Source organism: Antechinus flavipes, chromosome 4 (assembly GCF_016432865.1).
Source record: "Antechinus flavipes isolate AdamAnt ecotype Samford, QLD, Australia chromosome 4, AdamAnt_v2, whole genome shotgun sequence".
Classification (NCBI taxonomy): domain Eukaryota; kingdom Metazoa; phylum Chordata; class Mammalia; order Dasyuromorphia; family Dasyuridae; genus Antechinus; species Antechinus flavipes.
Window position 1 is genome coordinate 243,963,103 of NC_067401.1, and position 21,809 is coordinate 243,984,911.

Genomic DNA, 21,809 nt, shown 5'->3' on the forward strand with positions numbered 1-21,809 from the left:
AGAAAGCCATCACTATTATAAACAATTCAAATCAGAGAGCCCTGTCAATGACAAGAAGCATGAATCAAGTATTAAAAGGTGATTAACTTACCCCTTTCCCCCTTTTAAAATATGAATAGGAATTCTTGAGTCAATTCATGTTTTAATTCCTATATTTTACAAATTAAAAAAGGAAATTCCAGATTTGTAACTTTTGGGTTGTTATAGTCTCATAAAGTTCACCCAAATGGTTTAAAAATTAAGACAAAAGCGCAGCCTATGTGAGACCTTGTATGCTAAGCTACTGTTAGTCTTGAGCTCACTTTTTGTTATATGAACTGTAATTGCCAATGTCTACTTAAATATGATTAATCACATCAGAATGACATCTGGTTTTTGCATCCACACCCAGTTTCATGCATATTAAAAACATGCTTTAAAAGAATGAAAAGAAAAACGAGATAAACATGGATAAAAATGATAAGGGGGGGGGGGGGGAATCCACTTCTCCATGCCACAAAGACTCCTGAGATTGGATCTACACTTATGAACAAAGATTTCAATGTGACTTGGGGAGAAAATCAGAATCCAACTAAGCAGCATATGAATCTTTGCACAATGAAAAGCATCCTGAATTTGGAATCGGAGGACCTGGGTTCAAATCTTGGCTCTGTCGCTTACTACCAGCATGTCCTTGGCACTTAACTTCTCTGGATGTCAGCTACTTCATCTGTAAAATGAAGGACATAGACTAGCCAATGTCTGAAGTCCTTTCCAACATTTAATCTCTGGTCCTGTGTTTCTTTTTCTGGAATCCTATTGCAATACACCAGCAATTCCTTTGAGCCATTTATTGATATGGTTGGGCTGCAGCATAATCATCTGAAAGCTACAGTCATTCTGTATATAATTTAAATACATTGTATTTTTCTTAATTATAGTAATATTGCATTAAATTAATGGTTTTCAGAACATCCTCTATAAAATTCAGGAAATAGTTAAGAGATTACAGGAATTCTACCTTCTTGATCACCACTCCTTTTCCCCCCAAAAAGAAATTTAGTAACAATAACAATTCTAGTTATTAAGCCTCAGTCACTCATTTTATTTTATTTTATATTTTGAAGGAAATTATTTTTTGAAATTAATTTAGAAAAGATTTCTCTTTTTAAATTTTAGATAACAATGATGTTTTTGGGACACATATGGTAAACTAAGAGTTCCTTAGAGGTAGAGGAAATTGTCCACAAATTTCCTCTGGAAAACAAGATATAATTAATTACTTTGTTTTATGTAACCTATTTTTTGGAAATTAAAAATGGCAGAGACAAATTAATACTAAACTAGGGCTATTGAGAATCATAGACTGCTGAATCTGAAAAAGCCCTTAACTGTCATCTAGTTCATTTCTCTCACTTTGTAGCTGAGAACAGAAAAGTCAAGTGATATTTCCAAGACCTCACAATTACTAATGAAGCTACAACTATAATCCAGGTCTTCTAACTTCCAGTCCACTGCTTTTTCTAGTGCACAATGCTGCAAGCATTATTTTGACTATAAGTTGTCTCCCCTGCACAGAGACAAAGGTACACAGTAAGACATGTAATTATTAGTTCATTATTTGGTAAATAATATATTCACAATTTAAATTAGTACATGTAAACAGTTGCCACTAACAGACAGGAGGTAGATTTTTATGGTAGCCATAATAGCTGCACAACATACCCCCTTAGCCACTGCCCTCAGCCCTTCCCCCCTCCAAGAGAGGTAGTGCTGCGGGCTGAAGATTTCTTCAGTTCTATTTTCATAGACTGAGTCTCTGCTCGAGGCTCGAATTTGGTCAGATTTCCTGCTCCTGGGGCTGCCACTACTGTCTTTCCTGCTTTCATACCTTTTGACATAGGAATGCGAGTGGGTGTAGGCCTCTGAGATGACCCGTCTTGTCCTGACTGAAAGAAAAAAGAAACAGAAATAAAGTTGGTTTGGGTGGCTTTTCTGTGAGCCTAGGCATCAAAACCTAGAGTTTTATTATGTAAAGATACAACAAGGGAGTGTCTCATCAGAGTTTATCTAGAAAGAGATTTATACAATGATATACACATTACTATCTTTAACAATACTGGGAAGTAAAACATGTGCAATTATTTTATTAATATACAGATGAAGAAACAGGTTCTGAGAAGATAAATGGCCTGTCTCACAATTAATCAAGCATTAAGCAGCATAGCCAAGATACTACAAGATTTCCTGGTCTTTTTCCCTCTATACTAGATTCTCCTTAGATATAAAAAGGAATAAAGTACTGACCTTAGATTTGCTAAAACACGAGCTCATGTTTAAGCTCGGATATTTACTAACTTGCTAGGTACCGTTAGGCAAGTGATTTAAGTTTGATGACCCTCGGTTTCTTTTTTTCTTAAATCTCTAAAATGAGCATAACAATGCCAGTCATACTTACTCCCAAAGTTGTCATGAGGAATGTCACCTAGAATTTTCCAAATTTTATAGCGCAGTTTGGAATCATAGATCTAAAATTGGAAGGACAAGAGGCCAAGTAGTCCAAATTCCTCATTTTTTAAATAAGGAAACTGAGGCCTAAAAAGATTAAGTGACTTGCTCAAGACAACATACATATTAAGCATCAGATATGGAATTTGAGCCTAAGTCCTCTGATGCCCAAGATAATCCTTTTTCCATTGTTCTCACAAGGGCTCCTTTATATAAATGTCACTTATTATTTATTACCTTTAATTCCAAAAGACTATTTCAGCTTTTTTTCCCCCTATGGTGAAAGCTTATGAAACTATCAACTGGGATGTGGTAGTCTTTGGTTCTACAAAAGGTTTTGTTGCAATGCAAAAAGAAAAGATTTTATTTTTTCCTAGATAAACTTTGAAGATTGTATTTCCCTCTATATCATGTCCTTTAAAGCTTTAATCCTTCACCAACACAAATATAAGTTGCCTTATCACAAAACAAATACATACTATAGAGACAGGAATTTTCTGGTATTCAAAATATATTTTAAAAGTAATACTGAAAATATCTTTTTATCCCATATTCCCCTTCTTCTAGATGTGCCATGCCCTGACCACTCCCTTTTCTTGACTGTCCTTCAATCCCTATCTATTTCATTGAAATTCTATTTACTGTAATGTAAGCATTCTTCAACTTTATTGTGTCATAGACCTCTCTGTCAATATGGAGAAACTTATGGAGCTTTTCTCAGGATAATATTTTTAAATCATCCCCAATTTCTCCTATCTGCCTTGTTTGCACATACATTTTTGGCATGTTGTTCCTCCATTAGACAATGAGCAGCTTGAAAGGAGGTTTTTTTTTTTTTTTTTTTTTTTGCCTTTCTTTGTATCCTCAGCACTAGCACATAATAGGAACTTAATAAATACTTGTTGACTGACTTGACTGATTTAATGCAGAAGTATATATATAGGATTTGACATGAATTACACTGAAAATAAGATATATTTCCCCCATCTCCTATCCAAGTCTGCAAATTCATGTTCACTGATATCTCTGCAAAGCTATCTTGGGGATTCAAGAGCTTCAGACGAAGAACCTTGTTCTTAAAGGATTTCTGCCTATAATCCAAATGATTGGCTGATGAGGAAACTATGTAGCTGTAATACTTGTATTGAAATTACCAGTAGCTATAAAAAAGAAACTGCCTTTCAAATGCTAAAGCAATTTGAGCACTTGTCTTTTTAAGAATCTAGAACATAGGAAATAAGTCTTTTATCCAGTCTTCCATAGATGATATTGAGCTTTTCTAAGACAGTAATTGGCTAAATAGCCTGATAGATCTTCCTAACTACTACCACTTACAATTCTATACTTCTCTGCATCAAGCATAGTCAAGAGAAAGCAAATTTCTTAGCAAACATCCTAAGCTTCCTGTGACTTCCTGGGCAAAGAGTCAGACAAGATAGCATTCCAACCCTTGAGAAGGATGGGGAACCTGGAATTCTATTTGTTTCCAAAAGGGAAAAAAAAAACAGCTTTTTATAGCTCAAAGCTATAATTAGAAAACTATCAGTAGTTTCCATTTAAAAATCAGAATCTGAAGGTATATGTCCCATAGAAGAGTTCTATTTCTTTTTTTTTTAATTGAAGCTTTTTATTTACAAAACACATTCATGGGTAATTTTTCAACATGAACCCTTGCAAAACTTTCTGTTCCAAATTTTTCCCTCTTTCTCTCCACCCTCTCCCCTAAATGGCAGGTATTCCAATACATGTTAAAATATATATTAAATCTAATACCTGTATACATATTCATACAGTTATCTTGCTGCAAAAGAAAAATCAGATCTAGGGAAAAAAATGCAAGCAAATATCAACAGAAAGCATGAAAATGCCATGTTGTGGTCCATACTCAGTTCCCACAGTCCTCTCTCTGGGTGTAGATGGCTCTCTTCATCACTGAACAACTGGAACTGGTTTGAATCATCTCATTGTTGAAAAGACCCATGTCCCTCAGAATTGATCATCATATAGTCTTGTTGTTGCTGTGTATAATGATCTCCTGGTTCTGCTCATTTCACTAAATATCAGTTCATTAAGTCTCTCCAGGCCTTTCTGAAATCATCCCACTGGTCGTTTCTTACAGAACAGTAATATTCCATAACATTCATATACCATATTTTATTTAGCCATTCTCCAACTAATACTCATCCATTCAATTTCTAGTTTCTACTCATTATGAAAAGAGCTGCCACAAACATTTTTGTACATGTGGGTCCCTTTCCTTTCTTTAAAATCTCGTTGGGATATAAGTCCTTATCTCTTTTAATTCGATCAATCTTTGCTTTTACTTGATCTGAGATCAATATTGCTACCCCTGTTTTTTTCCCTTCACCTGAATTATAATATATTCTGCTCCAGTTCTTTATCTTCACTCTATATGTATCACTATGCTTTAAATGTGTTTCTTGTAAACAACATACTGTAGGATTCTGGCTTTTAATCCAATCTGCTATCCATTTCCATTTCATGGGGGAATTCATCCCATTCATATTCACAGTTAAAATAACTTATTTTGTATGTCCTGCCATCTTATTTACCCTAGGTTATGCTTTTCTCTTTCTTATCCCCCTTTTCTTCTCCCCAGTATTTTGCTTCCCTCAAACAATCCTCCCCCTTTAGAGTCCCTCCCCTTTTTACATCTTTCTCCTAATTCTTCTGTTTTCCCTTTATTTTTCCTCTTTTCCCCCACTTCCCTATAAGGTGAGACAAGTTTCTTTGTGATACCAAATATGTCAGATATTCTCTCTTAGAGCCAAATCTGATGTGATCTATTTCTATTTCTAATTCTATTAAGGTAGGAAACAGATTATATAACCAAAACACATATCTTCTAGTCTTCCTTAAAAGAGCTGTATTGTGATGATTAAAAGTTTGAGATTCACAAAGATTTCCTTATAGTTACATTTTCAATTGGTTACTTTAAATGCCCTAGAATATTGATGTCAACTCAAATTTAAATAGAAAGGAGGGGGGCACAAAACTATATCTAAGGAACCCCATAGGCTGCATATTGACTTAGAAAACTACTATTAACATTATCTGTGTTCTGTTGTATTTTTTTTTTTAATTTTGTCAACTATTTCCAATTCCATTTAATCAGACTTCACTCTGGAGTACCATGGACAGTGTTAAATGACTCTATTCTATCTTGAAGCTTCTTAAATTGTGGATCTCAATCTTAACTAAAGGTAGGGGTTGAGAAAAATTTGCCAAATTTAAAAGATATCAAATATTATGCCAACATTTAATTCTTTATGTAAAAACAAACATGTACCTTCATCATTAGAATGCAAATTTGCTTTCATTTTTAATAAATGGTAAAATTATACATATACCAAAGAATTGTTTTAAAATAAATTTCCTTATGATTTGTTATCAATAAATATTTTATTTGTGTACTTATTTTATATACTCATTTTCCCAGGGTCACATAAAAATTTCTTGTAAACTTATTTCTTATTATTTATTTCTTGTAAATTTCTTGTAGGATTCTGGCTTTTAATCTAGTCTGCTATCTGCTTCTATTTTATGGGAGAGTTCATCTCATTCACATTCACAATTAAAATTATTAACTGTATTTCTTGTTATCCTATTTTTTCCTAAATTATAATTTTCTCTCTCTTTTCCCTCCTCACCAATGTTTTGCTTTTGACTACTTCCTCCCTCAATATGCCCTCCCTTTTTTCAGCCCTTCATCCCCTTTTTTATCCCTTTCCCCTTCTACTTCTATTCTCCCTTTCATTAGCCTCCCCCTTTCTTTTCTTCTTTCTCCTCTTATTTTGCTATAGGGTGATAAAAATTTCTCAGGCGAAAAGAAGACATAAGTGGAAAAAGTTGAAGCCTCTCTAACGTCCTATGTTTGGATCAAAATCCAGCTGTTAAGTGTCTACTACATTTATGTTCACCAATTTGTTCACAATTGCCAAAAGTATTCTCTAGAGACATTCTGACTTGCTTCAAAAGACGTTGTAGAAGAGTTGCTGGTCAGTGGATGGAGCTTTCATATTATTAGCTGTTTACCAAGCTGACATAATCAGAACTTGAAACAACTACAACAAAACATATTGATTTTTCAGAAACTGACTTGCCCTTTTTTTTTTTAACTCATTGACAAATATCGATTGATGCCCTTACAATATGGTGAAACATTGTATCAAAAAAATTAGAGCTAAGGGGGATGCTTTTTTCACTCATAACCTCTTTTTGCCTAAGAAATTTTTATATGACTATAGGAATATAGGTATATAAAGTAGGTATACAAATCAAACATTTATTGATAACAAATCATAATTTATTTAGTTATGAGACTCTATATGGTGTCACAACCCACATTTTAAGAAACTGGGATCTAGCCTAATTCCCTCATTTTATGAGGAAATGGAAGTCCAGGGAACTGAAAACCTGTCCAAAGTCACACAAATTCTACGGGGAAGTACCAGAATTTAAACTTAGATCTATTAGTTCAGTTCTCTATTGGACTTAGGATATGAATAGAATAGTCCACACCAACTTACATTTTTCTAAAACTATTAAGCCAACCAGGTAAAAAGGACTTTTGCAGATGATTATAGAGCTGAGAAATAAAAAGATAGTAAGGGATGAGGGAAATACCTACACTAATAAAAGATGAATTAATTTTATGAGGTAAATTCCTAGTAGAAATTCTACATTTTTATGAGAGTTTTAGAAATCCCCAAATTCCTTTAGTGTCATCTTCTTTAAAAATTGTGGCAAATTACTAATCATAAAATTTTATAATTTTAAAAAATATTTCTATTTTTAAAATAGAGGCAACATTTGCAATGGCACCAAGTACAACAGGCATACTTAAATATTGGGGCAGAAGGATTTATAGCATAGTATAAATGCCTTTGAGAACTTACTGGGGAAACTACCTGAAGAGATGCATTGTGGCAATTTATAATTTCTGAGAGTGGGTTGGAGTGCTATAAAATGTAAATAACTTGCTGATAGTCACACAATTTTCATATATCAGAGGGGGTTGGACTCAAATTTTTTTTTCCCCTTTATCATCTTACCATGCTACTTTAACAATACATAGTGGAAACCAAGATAAATATAATTGGAAAAATTCCTGTTTGTAACATTTTATGCCTGGAATACCACCATTTGAAATATACTTAGGAATATGGTGTAAATGCTTACATTGAAAATTTGCCAATAAAGGGTGGTTAGGCAATATGTTGGATAGAACATAGGGCTTGGAGTAAGGGGAACCTGAGTTCAAATCTAGCCCTCAAATATTACAAGCTATGGGACTCTGAGCAAGCCCTTAATCTCATTACCTCCAAAACAAACAAAAACTTCATAAAAGATGTATTTCTAGAGTTTGATGCTTGTAGGGCCTGAACCCAAGTCTAATTAAAATTCAATATATTTCCCTCTCTTCTTTCTCTAAGCATCATTAAAAAGCAATTCTGAATAGCAGTAAGAACATTGTTCTTTCTTTTAAAAAAAAGATTAAATTATTTGATATGGGGATATTTAAAAAGCTTCTCTTATTTTACCTCCTTGATCAGTCTCAATGAATATGTTATAAATCTATTCTACTTACCATTGACTGTGTTCCCCTGGTGGAGGATGTAGTAGCAGGTGTTATAGTGATGGTGCTTGTCACTTTGCTTGCTCCAGGTCTTGAGGAAAGGTTGTTCCTAGGAGAACGAAGGACAGTCCCAGTGGCAACCTCCTTTTCAGCTGTCACATTGACTGGTCTAACTGTAATGAGTGGACTTGCCCCTTCAGCAGATGTCGCAGGGTTTCGTTTAAATTGGGAACCCAGGTGAATGTGAATTTTGTTGTCCTCCGTGGTTATGATGTTGGCATTAGAGTTGAATTTTCTTACTGGAGTTGGAACAGTCTGTTTTTCTGGAGTAACTTTGAAGACGGTCCTTCCTATGGGCATTTCTTTTGATTCTGGAGATACAGAGCTTTCTGCTGGTGCAGCAGATGTTGACACTGTCATTATCTGAATGGGGGATGTGGGTCTCTCCATAAAGGCTCCCCTGCCACCTTCAGGGGCCTTCTCTCTTGAGAATGTAGTTATTGTGACAGGTGACATGGCTCGTTCTGGCCCCAATGTTGTGTCATTTCCTTTTGATTTCTGAGACATGACATTTGGTGAGGGAATAATGGTGATCCGTGGTTTTTGGTTTCCTAATGTAGGAATGACGGTGGTGCTAGAAAAAAATTCTTCAGATGTTGGACTGGTTATCTCCAAAGTAGCTGTGCTATTCTCATGATCAGGAGTCACCCGGATATGAAGAGGTTGTCCCTGCTTTGGTGAAAGAACCACTTCTCCCGGATGTCCTGGACTAGAATTAGCTCGAGGTCCTTTTTCTGGAGTTGTTTGGGGACAATTTTCTCTTTTTCTTATCCATGGGATCCAAGATTTTCTCATTGTTAGCTCATTTGCTGCTGGAGGATACCTTTCCAGTACAGATGAACGCTCCATGGGCTTCTTTAGCCCTACCTGCCTCAGATTGCTCATGATATGATTTTCCTCTTGAAAGGATTTTCTTATAAATACAGCTGGCGTCTCTTCCTCTGCTGCTTCACTACTGACTACATCTGTCTGCACTCCAGTAGATGCCACAGGAATATCTACCATCCTTCTTCCATTCACACTTGGCCTTAGTGCTCGGCTATAACGCTTAGAGAGCTCTAATTCTTTTGTCAAATTTAAGACTTCCTGTCCCATGTTTCGATTCTTGCTTTCTTCTTCCATAAATCTTTGCTGAAGAACTGAGTAGTCCACCTGTAGCTGAGAAAGCTGGTCTTCTTTGTTCATTAACTCATGAATCTTTTCTTTTAGAGCTTGTACTTCAGCCTTCAAGTCACGACTTTTGGCCTCTTCCAAACGGAATCGGTGTCTTAGCTCAGCTTCTTGACTCACAGCCTCACCTTTTTCAATTGCCTTATTTTTTGCAATCTGGTGCTTTATCTCCTCTAGCTGTTGAGAGAGAAAGTTAGCCTTATCCTGCTCGGTTTTGAATTTTTGTTCCAACTGATCATACTCATCCTCAGTCTTCATCAAGTCTCCTTCAACTACTTCTAATTGTTGGAGACGCTTTTTCAGTCTTTCTATTTCCAATGTTAATTCTTTAATCTTGTTATCTTCTGGGCAGCTGAGTTCAGGTCCTTTTCGGGATCTGCTTCTGGTTATTTCTCGCTCTACTTCCTCCATGCCATCCAGCCTCTTCTTTAATCGGTCAACACTACAACTCAGCTCTGAGGATTTTTCTTCTTCACTTTTCAATCTTCCCATTAACTCATCTCTCTCTTTTGTCAAGCTATATACCTTTTCCTCCATTTCAGATTTAAGTTTTAAAAGCTTCTTACTTTCATCAATTAGTTTCTCAGTCACATCCATAACCTTCCCTTGCTCCACCTTAAAATTTTTATTGAGCCCATCCACTTTTCTTTCTTCTTGTTTTATTTTTTCCATCATATTTTTCCTTTCATCAACCAGCATTACAGTAAATGACTTCAACTTTGTTAGATCATCCTTTAAACTCATTTCAGCCTTTTCTAATCGACTTTCTGAAGATTCAAGGTCTTTAACTCGACTCTTCACCACTTCCAATTCGTTTATAAGGTCTTTGGTTAAGTTTTTCTCTTTTTCCAAATTCAAATGCAGCTGTGTGCATTCTGATTTGCTCTTACTAAAAGCTTCTTCCAGCTTCTCCAGTTCAGCCATTCTCTTCTGTAACTTCTCAACTTCAAGCCTGAGCTCCTTACTATGATGTTCTTCTTCTTGAAGCTTCTTCTTCAGTTCTCGACACTGTGATTCTGTTTTGGTGATTTCTTCATCTTTGCCCTCCATTTCCAGCACACGCTTCCGGAGGTTTTCTACCTCCACCATAAGACTGGAGTTCCCACATTCCCCTTTGGCTATTTTATCTCTTAGCCCCTGAAGTTCTTCCTCAGCTTTCTGAAGATTCTTGTTGGTTTCTTCTAGTTCCTCAATTCTTCGAGTTAAACCCACTAGTTTAAGCCGAAGCTGTCTGTTGTGTGATTCCTGATTAGCCAATTTAGCGTTCATCTCCTCATGCTCTTGAGAAAACCTTGAAGACTTATGTTCAAAGTCCACTTCTAACTTAAGCAGTTTTTGCCTATCTTCTTTCGACTTTGAGGTTATAGCTTTCAACTTTTCCTCTTCTTCCTTTAGTTTCTGTGTGAGGTCTTGTACCTTCTGGCTTTGCAGACCAAGTTGTTCAATATGCATTTGTCTTTCATCTACCAGCATGAGGGCAAATGACTTGAGTTTCACTAGTTCATCTCTCAGTTTATTGAGCCTCTTGGTATTTTCTTTTTCTTTTCGAGCTTGATAGATCTTCTCCTGTTCAAGAAGCTTTTTTAACCTGAAATATAAAACACAATCATGCATTAATACATTGATCAACACTGATGTTTGAATTTTACTATGAAATTAAATTTGAAATCATCATCTCAACAAATTATCTCATATCCATAATTGTATGTGGTATGCCAGACCAATATTAACAAGAGAAGGGTAGAAAACTGACAATTCAATATCAAAACAAAACAAAATAAAATTGAAATTTACTGAAGATGGCAAGGAGATTTTAAAAGTACAGAAACAAGGATTAAAGAGTTAGAACTATAAAGGCTCTTGGAAATCATCTTGTCCAGTCAATAAACTAGCAAGTATAAAGAACCTACTATGTGCATACACTGTCCTAAGTGCTAGGTATACAAAGAAAAGCAAAAAAAAGTCCTTGTTCTCAGAGGAGCTCAAAATTTAATGGAGAATAAACCCTGGGAAACAGAAAATTAAGGACCATCCATGTATGAATTATGTTAAAAATCACCAGGTATGCATAACATACTCACTATTTAAACTAAGTAAATATTACTTATTGATAATGAAACTAAAGAAGATGATTTGACAAATGCAACAGCAGTTTACAAAAACCCCTATCCCTCTTATCTCTCCTTTTTTTAAATACTAGGTTAACCAATGACTTTGTCTCCTTTACTATATAATTTTACTATTAGAGAGACCAAGGTTGGGAGGAAATCAAAGACTTTTCTAAATAAATAAATTTAAATTTCTAGAGTTGCTGCTCTGAAAAAGCCTTTCTTCTTTATATGATATAGAAAACAGGCTCATTTAGGATAAGGATTTATTTATTTTTGTCTTTGTATCCTTGATCCTAGGGCATCTTTTGACACCAGGAGGCACTAGACAAATCCTTGTTGATTCATCTACACATTTATAGATTTCTCAAAGTTAAACAGCATATAATTGGCTGTTTATTATTAATTGGCTTCTTTTACTTACTTTAGTATGTTTATAAAAGCATTGAAGTTAGTATAATAGTTAACATATATACCATATGTTAATATGAAAATGTCTCTGTAGCCATTTAATGTGTTTAAAATAAAGTCATAAACAATCAAAAAATTTGTTTATTTAGATACATTTTGTTCCTTTGATAATCACACACACTACATAAACATTGTCTTCATCTAATCTGTTTTGAGTAGTTTATTAAATATTTTTGACTAGATCATCTGTTAATAAAGTAAATGTAATTATAATGGATTTCATCTTGCATCATGTAATGCTAGATGAACCTATGGAAATGATTTGTAGCAGCTTTATAACAGAACCATGTGTCATCATGTTTTAATGATTTTGATAAGCAGTTTTAATGATTTCACCACAACATAATCTATGTAATGTATTTTATAAAACATATAATGCTCTTTCAAGAGTTATATAAACATATACCTAGGACATGTAACTTAAAGCTCTTATGTGAATAATAAAATGAGATCAATTAAATAGATCAAGGGATCAAATTCAAATACAAGCAGATCCCTATGGTTTTATTAGATTATTAGAAAAATTTTATTAGAAATATTAGAAAACCACAAATTAAAATTTTTATTGAATGGGATAAACTCTTATAAGATTATGGCCTTGACCTGCCCTGATTATGACTTGAAACTTTACAATAAAAAGTTGAGTTACAGCTAAAAGCTGCAGGTGTTTGTTTCTCTTAGATAAATAAATATTTCCTTCTTGTTTCCAACCCCAGTTTTAATTAGCATTTAAGTACATAATACAATAAAGTGTGTTCTGGCATCAACATTTAGTTTGTGGGTAAATTAGAACTTGCCAGCCAATGGGAGAAAGAGGCAGAATATAGGGACAAGGGCTTCTGCCTTAGAGTTTACATAATCTTGTGTTTTATAGTTTGCACTTTGCACTCTTCTTCTATTGACACCTTGTCTGTTGCAAATTGCTCTTTCTAACAAGATCACAATCAAACCTTTTTTTTTTTTTTTTTTTTTAAATCTTGGGAGTCTCTGATTTTAATTTGGGTAAGGGTCACTGTCCCATATACTCATGAGAGTTCATTCTGGGACCTCTCACCAGGTCTCTCCCACATCAGATCTTTAGGCAGGTATCTTCCAGAGAATTCTCCAGTGATCCTTGGACTTGACTCAGGAACTCCCTCTCTGACCAGGTAAATTCCCAAAGAGAGACTCTCAGAGAAAGCAAAAACAGGAGTAGGCTGACTAAGAGGATTAATTCAGCTCAGGAGATAAGTCAGCTGAGAAAAGTTTGAAATCACTCAGGTAAGTTGTGCATAACTCAAATAGGGCAAGAAACTGGTGAGGGGTGGGGAGAAACTAAGCAATTAGAGTTTGTAAGAATATTTTTCCTTTGACAAAAACTGGTGAACTGACTGACTGATTGGGATTGGGATTGGGATTGGGATTGGAAGACTTTAAGTAGTTTAGAGTCATAAAAGTTTCCTATTTTCCTTTGATATTGGGAAACTCTAAGCAGTTAGAATCCATAGGGTGCTCCCATTTTCCTTTCATAAGATAGGGTGAGTCCTTCATTAAAGAGGACAAAATACTATGAACCATGGGAAAGGAACAATCTAAAATAACTAGCTCTAAAAACCTATCTAATGTCCCAGAAGATAGCCCTTTAGGAAGAATTGGGATGAAGTGCCCTAATTTATAGGGATCAAATACTACTGTTTTGTTTGGACAGGTGTGAAAATAATTTAAATGCACCAGTTTCTTAAAGCCTTGTAGATGGACTTGAAAGAGCAATTTTCTGCCACTTTAAATTTTGAGTCTGTATGTATTTAAATTGGAATTCTGAGTCTGAAATTATATAATTACTATTAATTAATGCATCTAAAACTGTGAATTTGTTTATTCTGGTACATAAAGTTTTAGAACTTTAGAATGTGCTCATTAATATTGAAGTATTGCTACTAGAAGTTTAAATCTGTATTTGATTTGATCTTAAGTTAAAAAATTTGGGTATTAAAACAAAGTTCTCTGGTAACTTACCTAAAGGGGTCACATGTTTATATTTTCTAATTAGATCATGTTGCTTTCTAAATTGTATATTAGATAATTTGTAAAGATTATATGAGCTATGCTTTAACATTTTGTCAGCCCTGATGGATATATGGTATACATTTTGTGAAATTTGGTCTAAAGTTATTTAGATATTACCTATACTATGAATCTTAAGGTGTGTCTTGCTTTCTCCCTTTAATAAAGAAATAAAATAAGAAAATGTGACATAGAGAGATATGTCTAATTGCAAAAAAAAAAAAAATGGATCTGAAAAGTGTGTAATATGTTTAAAGATAAATAAGAAGGTATTGAGGAGGTATCCGTCTGGAGAGAAGGAGCCTGGCTCCACAATATTCAAGTTAGGCTTTACTGACATGACACCAGTAGGAAATACTGAAGTATTTACTGATTATAGTGGACCATTTGATAGGATGTGTAGGAAATTTTCTCTGAACTCTGCTGCTTTAAGTGTTAGTGGAATAACATTGGAACAAAGTGTATCTAGGTATGGATGGGGAGATACTAATGATTCTAATAATAAAATATACTTCTAAGGTTTTATAAGAAACAATGGGTAGAGATTACAAATTGAATTACAATTCCGTACATCTGACTATCTGCCCTTATCAGGGAAAGAAGAAAGAATGATCAGTTTCTCTAACCATCAGTTAGAGACTAAATTGCTTTGAACTAAATGTTTGCCTATTGCTTTAAGAATGAGAACTGTTCCCAGAAGTGATCTGGGACTTTCCCTATATAAGATGCTGTTTGTTTTACTTTTATTTGGAAGAAGAAAGGAAAATACTGTCTTTTGAAACAAAAGATAAATTTCTGAGGAATTATATACTGGCTGTGTCCTCATCCCTTTCAGCTTTAAGAAACAAGGATTACTGGCCCAGACAACACCTTTGGAGTATGTAGTTCCAAGAGAGTGGGTGCTTATTAAATCCTGGAAGAAGTAGAGTGGGAAAGACCTTACCAGATGTTACATGGCTAAAACTGCAGTCTGGAGGCTGAGAACACCAGGGTTAAAGTACTTGAGGAGAGACCTCAAGAATGGACTGTTAAGGACAATTTATAACCTCTAAAACTGACTTTACTCCAGGGCAATTAGGAATGTTTTGATGGGAGGGGAGATTAATTATGCGTAGAGTAATTTTAATAATATTTGTATTGTACCTATTATTTATATTTCCAGAAAAGCTTATAAGAACTACTCAATTGAAGGAAGTTGAATTAACATTTTTTTAAGGATGAAGAAAGTATTAAGGTTAATTATGAGAGGGTTCTAGTAGGAAAGTATATTCTATATTCTATGTAAGTTTTAATTGGTTGTATTGAGTTATCTTAAAGCTGTTCTCATTGTTTAGGGAGATTCTGAGAAAATAGTGGTCTATGTCTTTCTCTCTGAACACGGTTAACACTTGAACATGTTTTGATATAAATCATAATATTGAAAATCTTTAAGTAAAATGATTTATTTTTGTTGAATTTAAAATCATCTTCTTAGATATGAAGATAAGCTGTGATTTTAGTCAATACTTATTTAGGATATGTGATCCTTAAGATCTAAATTCATTTGAAGCTTTGATTAATGAGATTTGCTATTTGAGATAAAATCTCTTGAGACTGTAGCTAATATTATTTGGAGTTTTGAATCAGGTATGATTGTCTGATGGATCATCAAGTCAGTAATCTGAAGGAATGTGCCACAACCTATTCAGAGGAATATGATCCTGAATTGTTACAGGTGGAAGTTAGTATCTGGGCAAGAGTAGGGAGGACAACCTTGATCTCCTTCTAATTCAGTTTCTTAGTGGTGTTCCTTTGAATAAGAACTCACCTGATTATTCCTGAATCTGGCTGTAAGGTGAAATTGTTATTGCATACAATTACTTAAAGTCAAACTGAGCTAAGGATTCCTTATTTTGTCATGTATGTGCTCTCAGACTGAGGTCTGAAGAGCCAGGTTTTTAAAATTATAATCATGTCTACTTTTTCCTCTAGTAGCACATTTCTATAATCAGGACAAATGTTTAATAGAAGCTATGAGCACAATTCAAGTATGTAAGGTCTTATAGTTTCTTATCTGAAAATATGTGATCATTACTTACTAAAACAGTAAGTATATGAGTATTTGGCCTAGTCATCTATCTGTTGTTACATGCATATGTCTGTTTCTTTTAGCATTCCTGTTGTTGGTGACTTTCATGATAGACATCTTTATTTGTGAAGAGTTACTTACTCTAATTCCTGGGGACACAAATAGTTAGAGTGATAGATGGCTCCAGATGGGAGTTGGGTGCACAGAACCCCAATTTGTATGCTAAATAGACTTATCACACTCCAGGTCATGGTCAAAATAATTACTACAACAAAGGCACTGGATTTATTAGCAGATCAGGCCACTCAGACTAGAGAAACAGTACTCCAGCAGACTGGTATTAGACTACTTGTTAGCTGAAGAAGGTAAGATTTGTGGGAAATTAAATTTTAATAAGTGAAAACTGATGATTATGGACAGATAGTGAAGGAAATCAACAAAGACATCAAAAAATTGACCCATGCCCCATTCCTGACCTGGTTCTTGTCATTTAATCCCTTTTGGTAATTGTAGTCTGGAGGCATTTAGTGGAAACAGGTTCTTTGGTTCCTGCTGATAGCTTTAAGTGGAATCATACTACTCCCTGTCTTGCCCTCCTCCCTTGTGTGACACAGCTTATCCCAAGGGTAGTATAGACATCACTGATCAATATAGTAAAGATTGAACAACTTGGAAGGTGAGGTCCAGTATTGGACCCTGGAATAATAAAAGGACAAGGATGGACCTAAGTAGAGAAAAAGGACAAACCAGATCCAGAGGTATTAGAGACTGAGAACAAGATAGTTGAGGAAATGTATCAAGAATGGTTTGGGAGATCTTAACAGATTAATAAATAAGAGGAGGGGTTGAATCAAATAGACTGAAGGAAGATGTACCCTCGATCTTTGCCCTACTTGTGACTTGAGACTTAATAAAAAGTTAAGCTATAGCTAAAAGCTGTAGATATTTGATTATCTTAGATAAACAGACATTTCCCTCCATTTCCCTCTAACACACAACATACATACATACACACACACACACTTTTTCATTAGCATTTAAGTAAGTAATATGGTAAAATGTGTTCTGGCATTGATATTTAGTCTCTGGGTAAATTAGAACTCACCAGTCAATGGGAAAAAGGTCAGAAAGTGGGGTAAGGGTTTCTGTATTAGGGTCTATATAATCTTGTGTTTTGCAGTTTGTGCTTTGCACTCTTCTAGTGACATCTTGTCTATTGGGAGTTGCTCTTCCTCACAAGATCATAATAAATTATTATTTTTTCTTTTTTTCTTGAGCATCTCTGATTTTAATTTAGGTAAGAGTCACTATCTCACACATTTATGTTGTATTATATTTTTGTTAAACATTTCCTAGTTATAGTTTAATCTGGATCCAGACAATTTTGTGGGCACTGGCAGATATGTAAATTTGAAATCTCTTAATGAAATGACCTCAAAAATCTATTCCATCTCTAAATCAATAATCCTAATATCATTGGTTGATTGGTTGGTTGTTGTCCTTTGTTTCTGAATAGACCAAAATGATATCACTAGGTTACAGTGCATCTGACTATAGTTGATCAGACAAATATAAGCTCAGAATACTCTACCATAAGTTAAAGGCCTGTGATAGTCCATGAACATTTGGAATGGATTCTCTAAATTTGATCATCTTGCATTTCTTTTGAACTACTTTAATTCTGTTTTGTTCATAGAACACAGCACCTTCTTGGATGGGGACATGCCATGCTGGGCATTCCTGTGCCAGTGCCTTTCATGTTGCACAATCAATAACTAAATTCTTAAGCGAAACTTTGAGAGTATTCTTGTATCACTTTTTTTGACCACCATGTGAGCATTTGTCCTGCGTGAGTTCTTCATAAAATAGTTTTTTTTGGTAAATATACACTTGGTATTCAAATAACATGACCAGCCCAACAGAGTTGTGATCTTTGCAGTAAAGAATGTTTAGCAGCTCATTTCAAGAAAGGATCTCAGTGTCTGGTATCTTATTCTACCACGTGGAGGTTCAGAATCTACTCGAAGACAATTCAAATAGAACCAATTCAGTTTCCTGCATGGCACTAATATAGTATCCGGGCTTCACAGGTATACAGCAAGAAGGTCAGTCCAATAGGAAAAGTTCAATTTAATATTCAGTTTAATATCTCTTCTCTTCCACACTTCAGAGTTTTCACACTTCAGAGTTCTCCAGAATAGCTAAATCTGGCAATGCATGTGTCAGTCTCTCAGAAGGTAAATGAACTTATCCACAGCATTTAAAATTTCTCCATTTGTCATAACTCCATTTGTTGATAGGTTCCACCTATAAATAATGTGATGCTGGCTGATGGAACAACTGTGTTTTCTGGGTGTTAATTGTTAAGCCAAAATTAGCATAAGCAGAAGAGAACTGATCCATATTTTGTTGTATTTCAGCTTCAGAGACTGCATTGAGTGCTCAATTATCTGCATACACAAAAAAAAAAAAGCATGTACCGACATTCCCTCCACTTTAGTCTTGGCTTGTAGACTTTTCAAATTGAAGAATTTACCAGCAGTGCAGTAGCTGAACTTGATGCCATGTTTGTCCTCACTGAAGGCATCCATTGTTGTCTGGGAAAGAGCATCATCTAATATTCAGAACCCAGGCAACTGCCATACAATACTCATGAACTTTTCCAGCAACCAAATTTTGACATAATTTTCCACAGACCCTCACAACTAAAGTATCAAAGACTTCGTTAGATCTATAAATGTGTACTTTGTTCCACTGCTGGCATTTCTCTTGGCATTGTCAGGTGATAAATACCATTTACCCTTTTTGATGTCATATTGACTCTCAAATAGATGACCATCTTCCAGGTTAAGGATAAGCTCTGGCAAGTATCTTGCTAACAATGATTAAGAGAGAGACCCCTCTGTGGTTGTCAAAGGACAATCTATTCCCTTTATCTTTATAGAGAAAGACAATGGAGGATCCTTGAATTCCTGAGGGATAACTTCCTCTTGCCATATAACCCAGAAAATCTCAATTGGCTTTTATACAAGTAATGGACCCTCCACCTGGTAAATCTTAGCTGGAATAGAATCAGTACCAGGTGCTTTGCCACACAAAAGAAGCCTAATGGCATTCAAATCTTTTTCTTAGTTGAAACTTCAGGAAAGGAGGAATTGACTGCAACATGAGGACAACCTGTTGAGAATACTATGAAAATGTTTAGTCCATTTCTCTAGGATCATGTCCTTATTGCTAATCTATGTGGCTCCATCAGCACTGAATAGCTGAGATGCACCATAGGTCTTTGGCCCATAAATAGCCTACAGGATATCATAAAAGCACTTTGGATTGTTTCTCTCAGCATAAAACAGAATTTCATCTGCCTTCTTACTGAGCCAGAAATCTTGCATTTTTCTAAGTTTTGCTTGTATTTTACTTTGGATGGAATTAAATGCCGCCTTCTTAGAGGTGGATGAACAATACTGCAGGCACAGCCTGTGGGGTTCTCATTTTTCATTTAGCAACTTCTGAATCTCCCCATAATTTTTGTCAGATGAAGCTTGATCCTTTGTGAGTGTTCCGATCCAGATGGGCAAATGCATTGCTGTACACTAAATCTCTGCAAGCTGGCTACTCCTTTTCTGCTCCATTATTGCCAACTCTTCCTCAAATTTAGCAACCAATTCAGAGAAGCACTCTAGTCTGTTGACAATAATTCTTCTGGTTATCAGTTTGCCTTGGGGCTGCCACTTTTGTTCAATGTGAATATTTAATTTGGAGAGCATAAGTCTATGATCAGCCCAGCAATGAGCACCACACATTACCACGGTAATCGGGACAGGGTTAGGTAAGCAGACAATTTTTAGGGCACCTTTTCTAGTCCTTTCCCCACAGTAGGAGGTGAGCAATATGACCCTTAAAAGGTTGTTCAGACTCCGAGATGGTTGCAGAATCCCACTGCTGCTTCCAGTGAAAGCCTGGACTGTGTATGTGCAGGGTTGTGACTACAGTTCCCAGTTTATGCACACTTGCTGCTGGCCTGTTGTGCCAGGACTTTGTGATAGATAGAATATGGGTAATATCTTTTGATTTGTGCATAAATTGGATTTAAGTGAGGTAGAGTTGTATGAAGTCATCAGCTATACTCTCTCTTTGGATGTCATCACAGTATGGTTCAATGGTTCAATGGCAAGACAGAATCAAGAAGACTGGTGATGGCTCAAGATAAAGAGGATGACCTTGGTGTCTTCAATATCTAACCAAGCTCTAAGCACTTCACAGTTCCCATATCAGCTATCTTCATGACTGTTGGGATAAATTGTCCTCATCTTCCCATTCTACCACAGAAAGTCTCCACATGCTTTGAAATAGACCCTCCCCTAATTCATCAGAGGGTTTGAGACCATGCAGTTACCCTCATCTTGGTATTAGCTCATTTGCCAAAACAGTTTATGGGGATGAGGCTGCTGTACCTGCTACAGTTTTTTGGAATCACAGGTGAGTGGTGAATCAGGTGGTCACCAAAGGTAGAAAATAGCCCTAAAAAGGGCTCGTAGTTCTCACCCCAGAGATACTATAGTCTTCCTGAACACATCCTACACCTCTCTTAATATCATAAAGTTGGAAGGAATCTTGGAGATCATCTCATTCAGCAGCCTCTTTTATAAGTGACAAAAGACCTAGAAACCCTAAGTGCCTTGTCCAAGATTACTCATGTAATAATATGATAATAACTAAAATTCATTTGACATCTTGAGATTTGTAAAGTGCTTTAATCATATTACTTCATCTGAAGCTCACAACAACCCCATGAATAGATGCTATTTTACAATTTACAGATGAGAAAACTGAGGCAGACAAAGATTAAGGTGACCTTTCCAGGGTCACACAATGAGATGCCTAAGACAGGATTTTAATTCAGGTCTTCCTGACTCCAAATTCATCTGGATTGAAATCTAAAATTATTTCTACTGTAAAACACTAGATCTATAGATCTACACAACTATTCTAAATTTATTGTTAGAATGGGAAAATGGGACAAAGAATTTCTCTTTAAAATCATAGATGCCTTAGATGAATTTTGAAAACTTTAGTATTTTGAACACAAATCAGTGAAAAGTGAAAGCAGAACTTAAAAAGCAATGTTATCCCCTTACCCCATAAAATACTTCGAAACTTCTAAGATCACAGAGCAGCATAATAAAACAACAGTCAGTGATGTGACAGCAAGATCAGGATAGTCTAAGACTTAATAGAGAAACTCTAGAGAGTTTCCTAAGTTTCATAGAGGTTAAATGATTTGTCCAGTGTCATATTGTTCTCCAAGTCCAGCACTCTATCTGTTATGCCATATTGCTTCTTAAATACTTAGTTTGAGTGATGTCTCCTCCTCCTCCTTTTCACCATCATCATCATGGAGGCACAATAAAGAGAGTTCTGGATATTGAGTAAGGAAGACCTGAGTTCAAATCCCACCTCAAAACCTAACTGTATGACCCTGACCAAGTTAATCTCTGTAAGCCTCAATTTCAGCATCTATAAAAATAAAGATAATAATACTGCCTACCTCCTAGGGTTGTTTTGGGGATAAAATGAAATGTTATTTAAGAAGTGCTTTTATAAATTTTAGAATCATGCTCTTTATTATTGTCATCATCAGCTAGGAAATGATTGCAGAAGAGCTTCTTAGAGACTTGATTGGCTTAATTGGCTTAATCAGTATAATATACCAAGCACTTTGCTAGATACTGGCCACAAAGACACAGAGATTAAAACTAATACCCTTCATGGTCTATGATGGTCACTTTTGACCAACAAAATA

General features: G+C 35.3%; 1 protein-coding gene across 3 annotated transcripts in view; it reads right to left on the reverse strand.

Annotated features, from left to right (window-relative positions):
* Positions 1–21,809, reverse strand: part of FILIP1 (filamin A interacting protein 1) — a 261,103-nt gene that overhangs the window by 21,641 nt on the left and 217,653 nt on the right. For 2 of the 3 annotated variants that reach the window (XM_051997281.1, XM_051997280.1), the window contains exons 5-6: positions 8,099–10,904; positions 1,705–1,928 (exon numbers count right to left, since the gene is read on the reverse strand). In XM_051997281.1, coding sequence (XP_051853241.1) covers positions 1,722–1,928; positions 8,099–10,904 — 3,013 coding nt within the window. In that variant the 3' untranslated portion in view covers positions 1,705–1,721. The remainder of the gene's footprint in view (positions 1–1,704; positions 1,929–8,098; positions 10,905–21,809) is intronic. The other variant, XM_051997283.1, reaches the window with a different exon arrangement.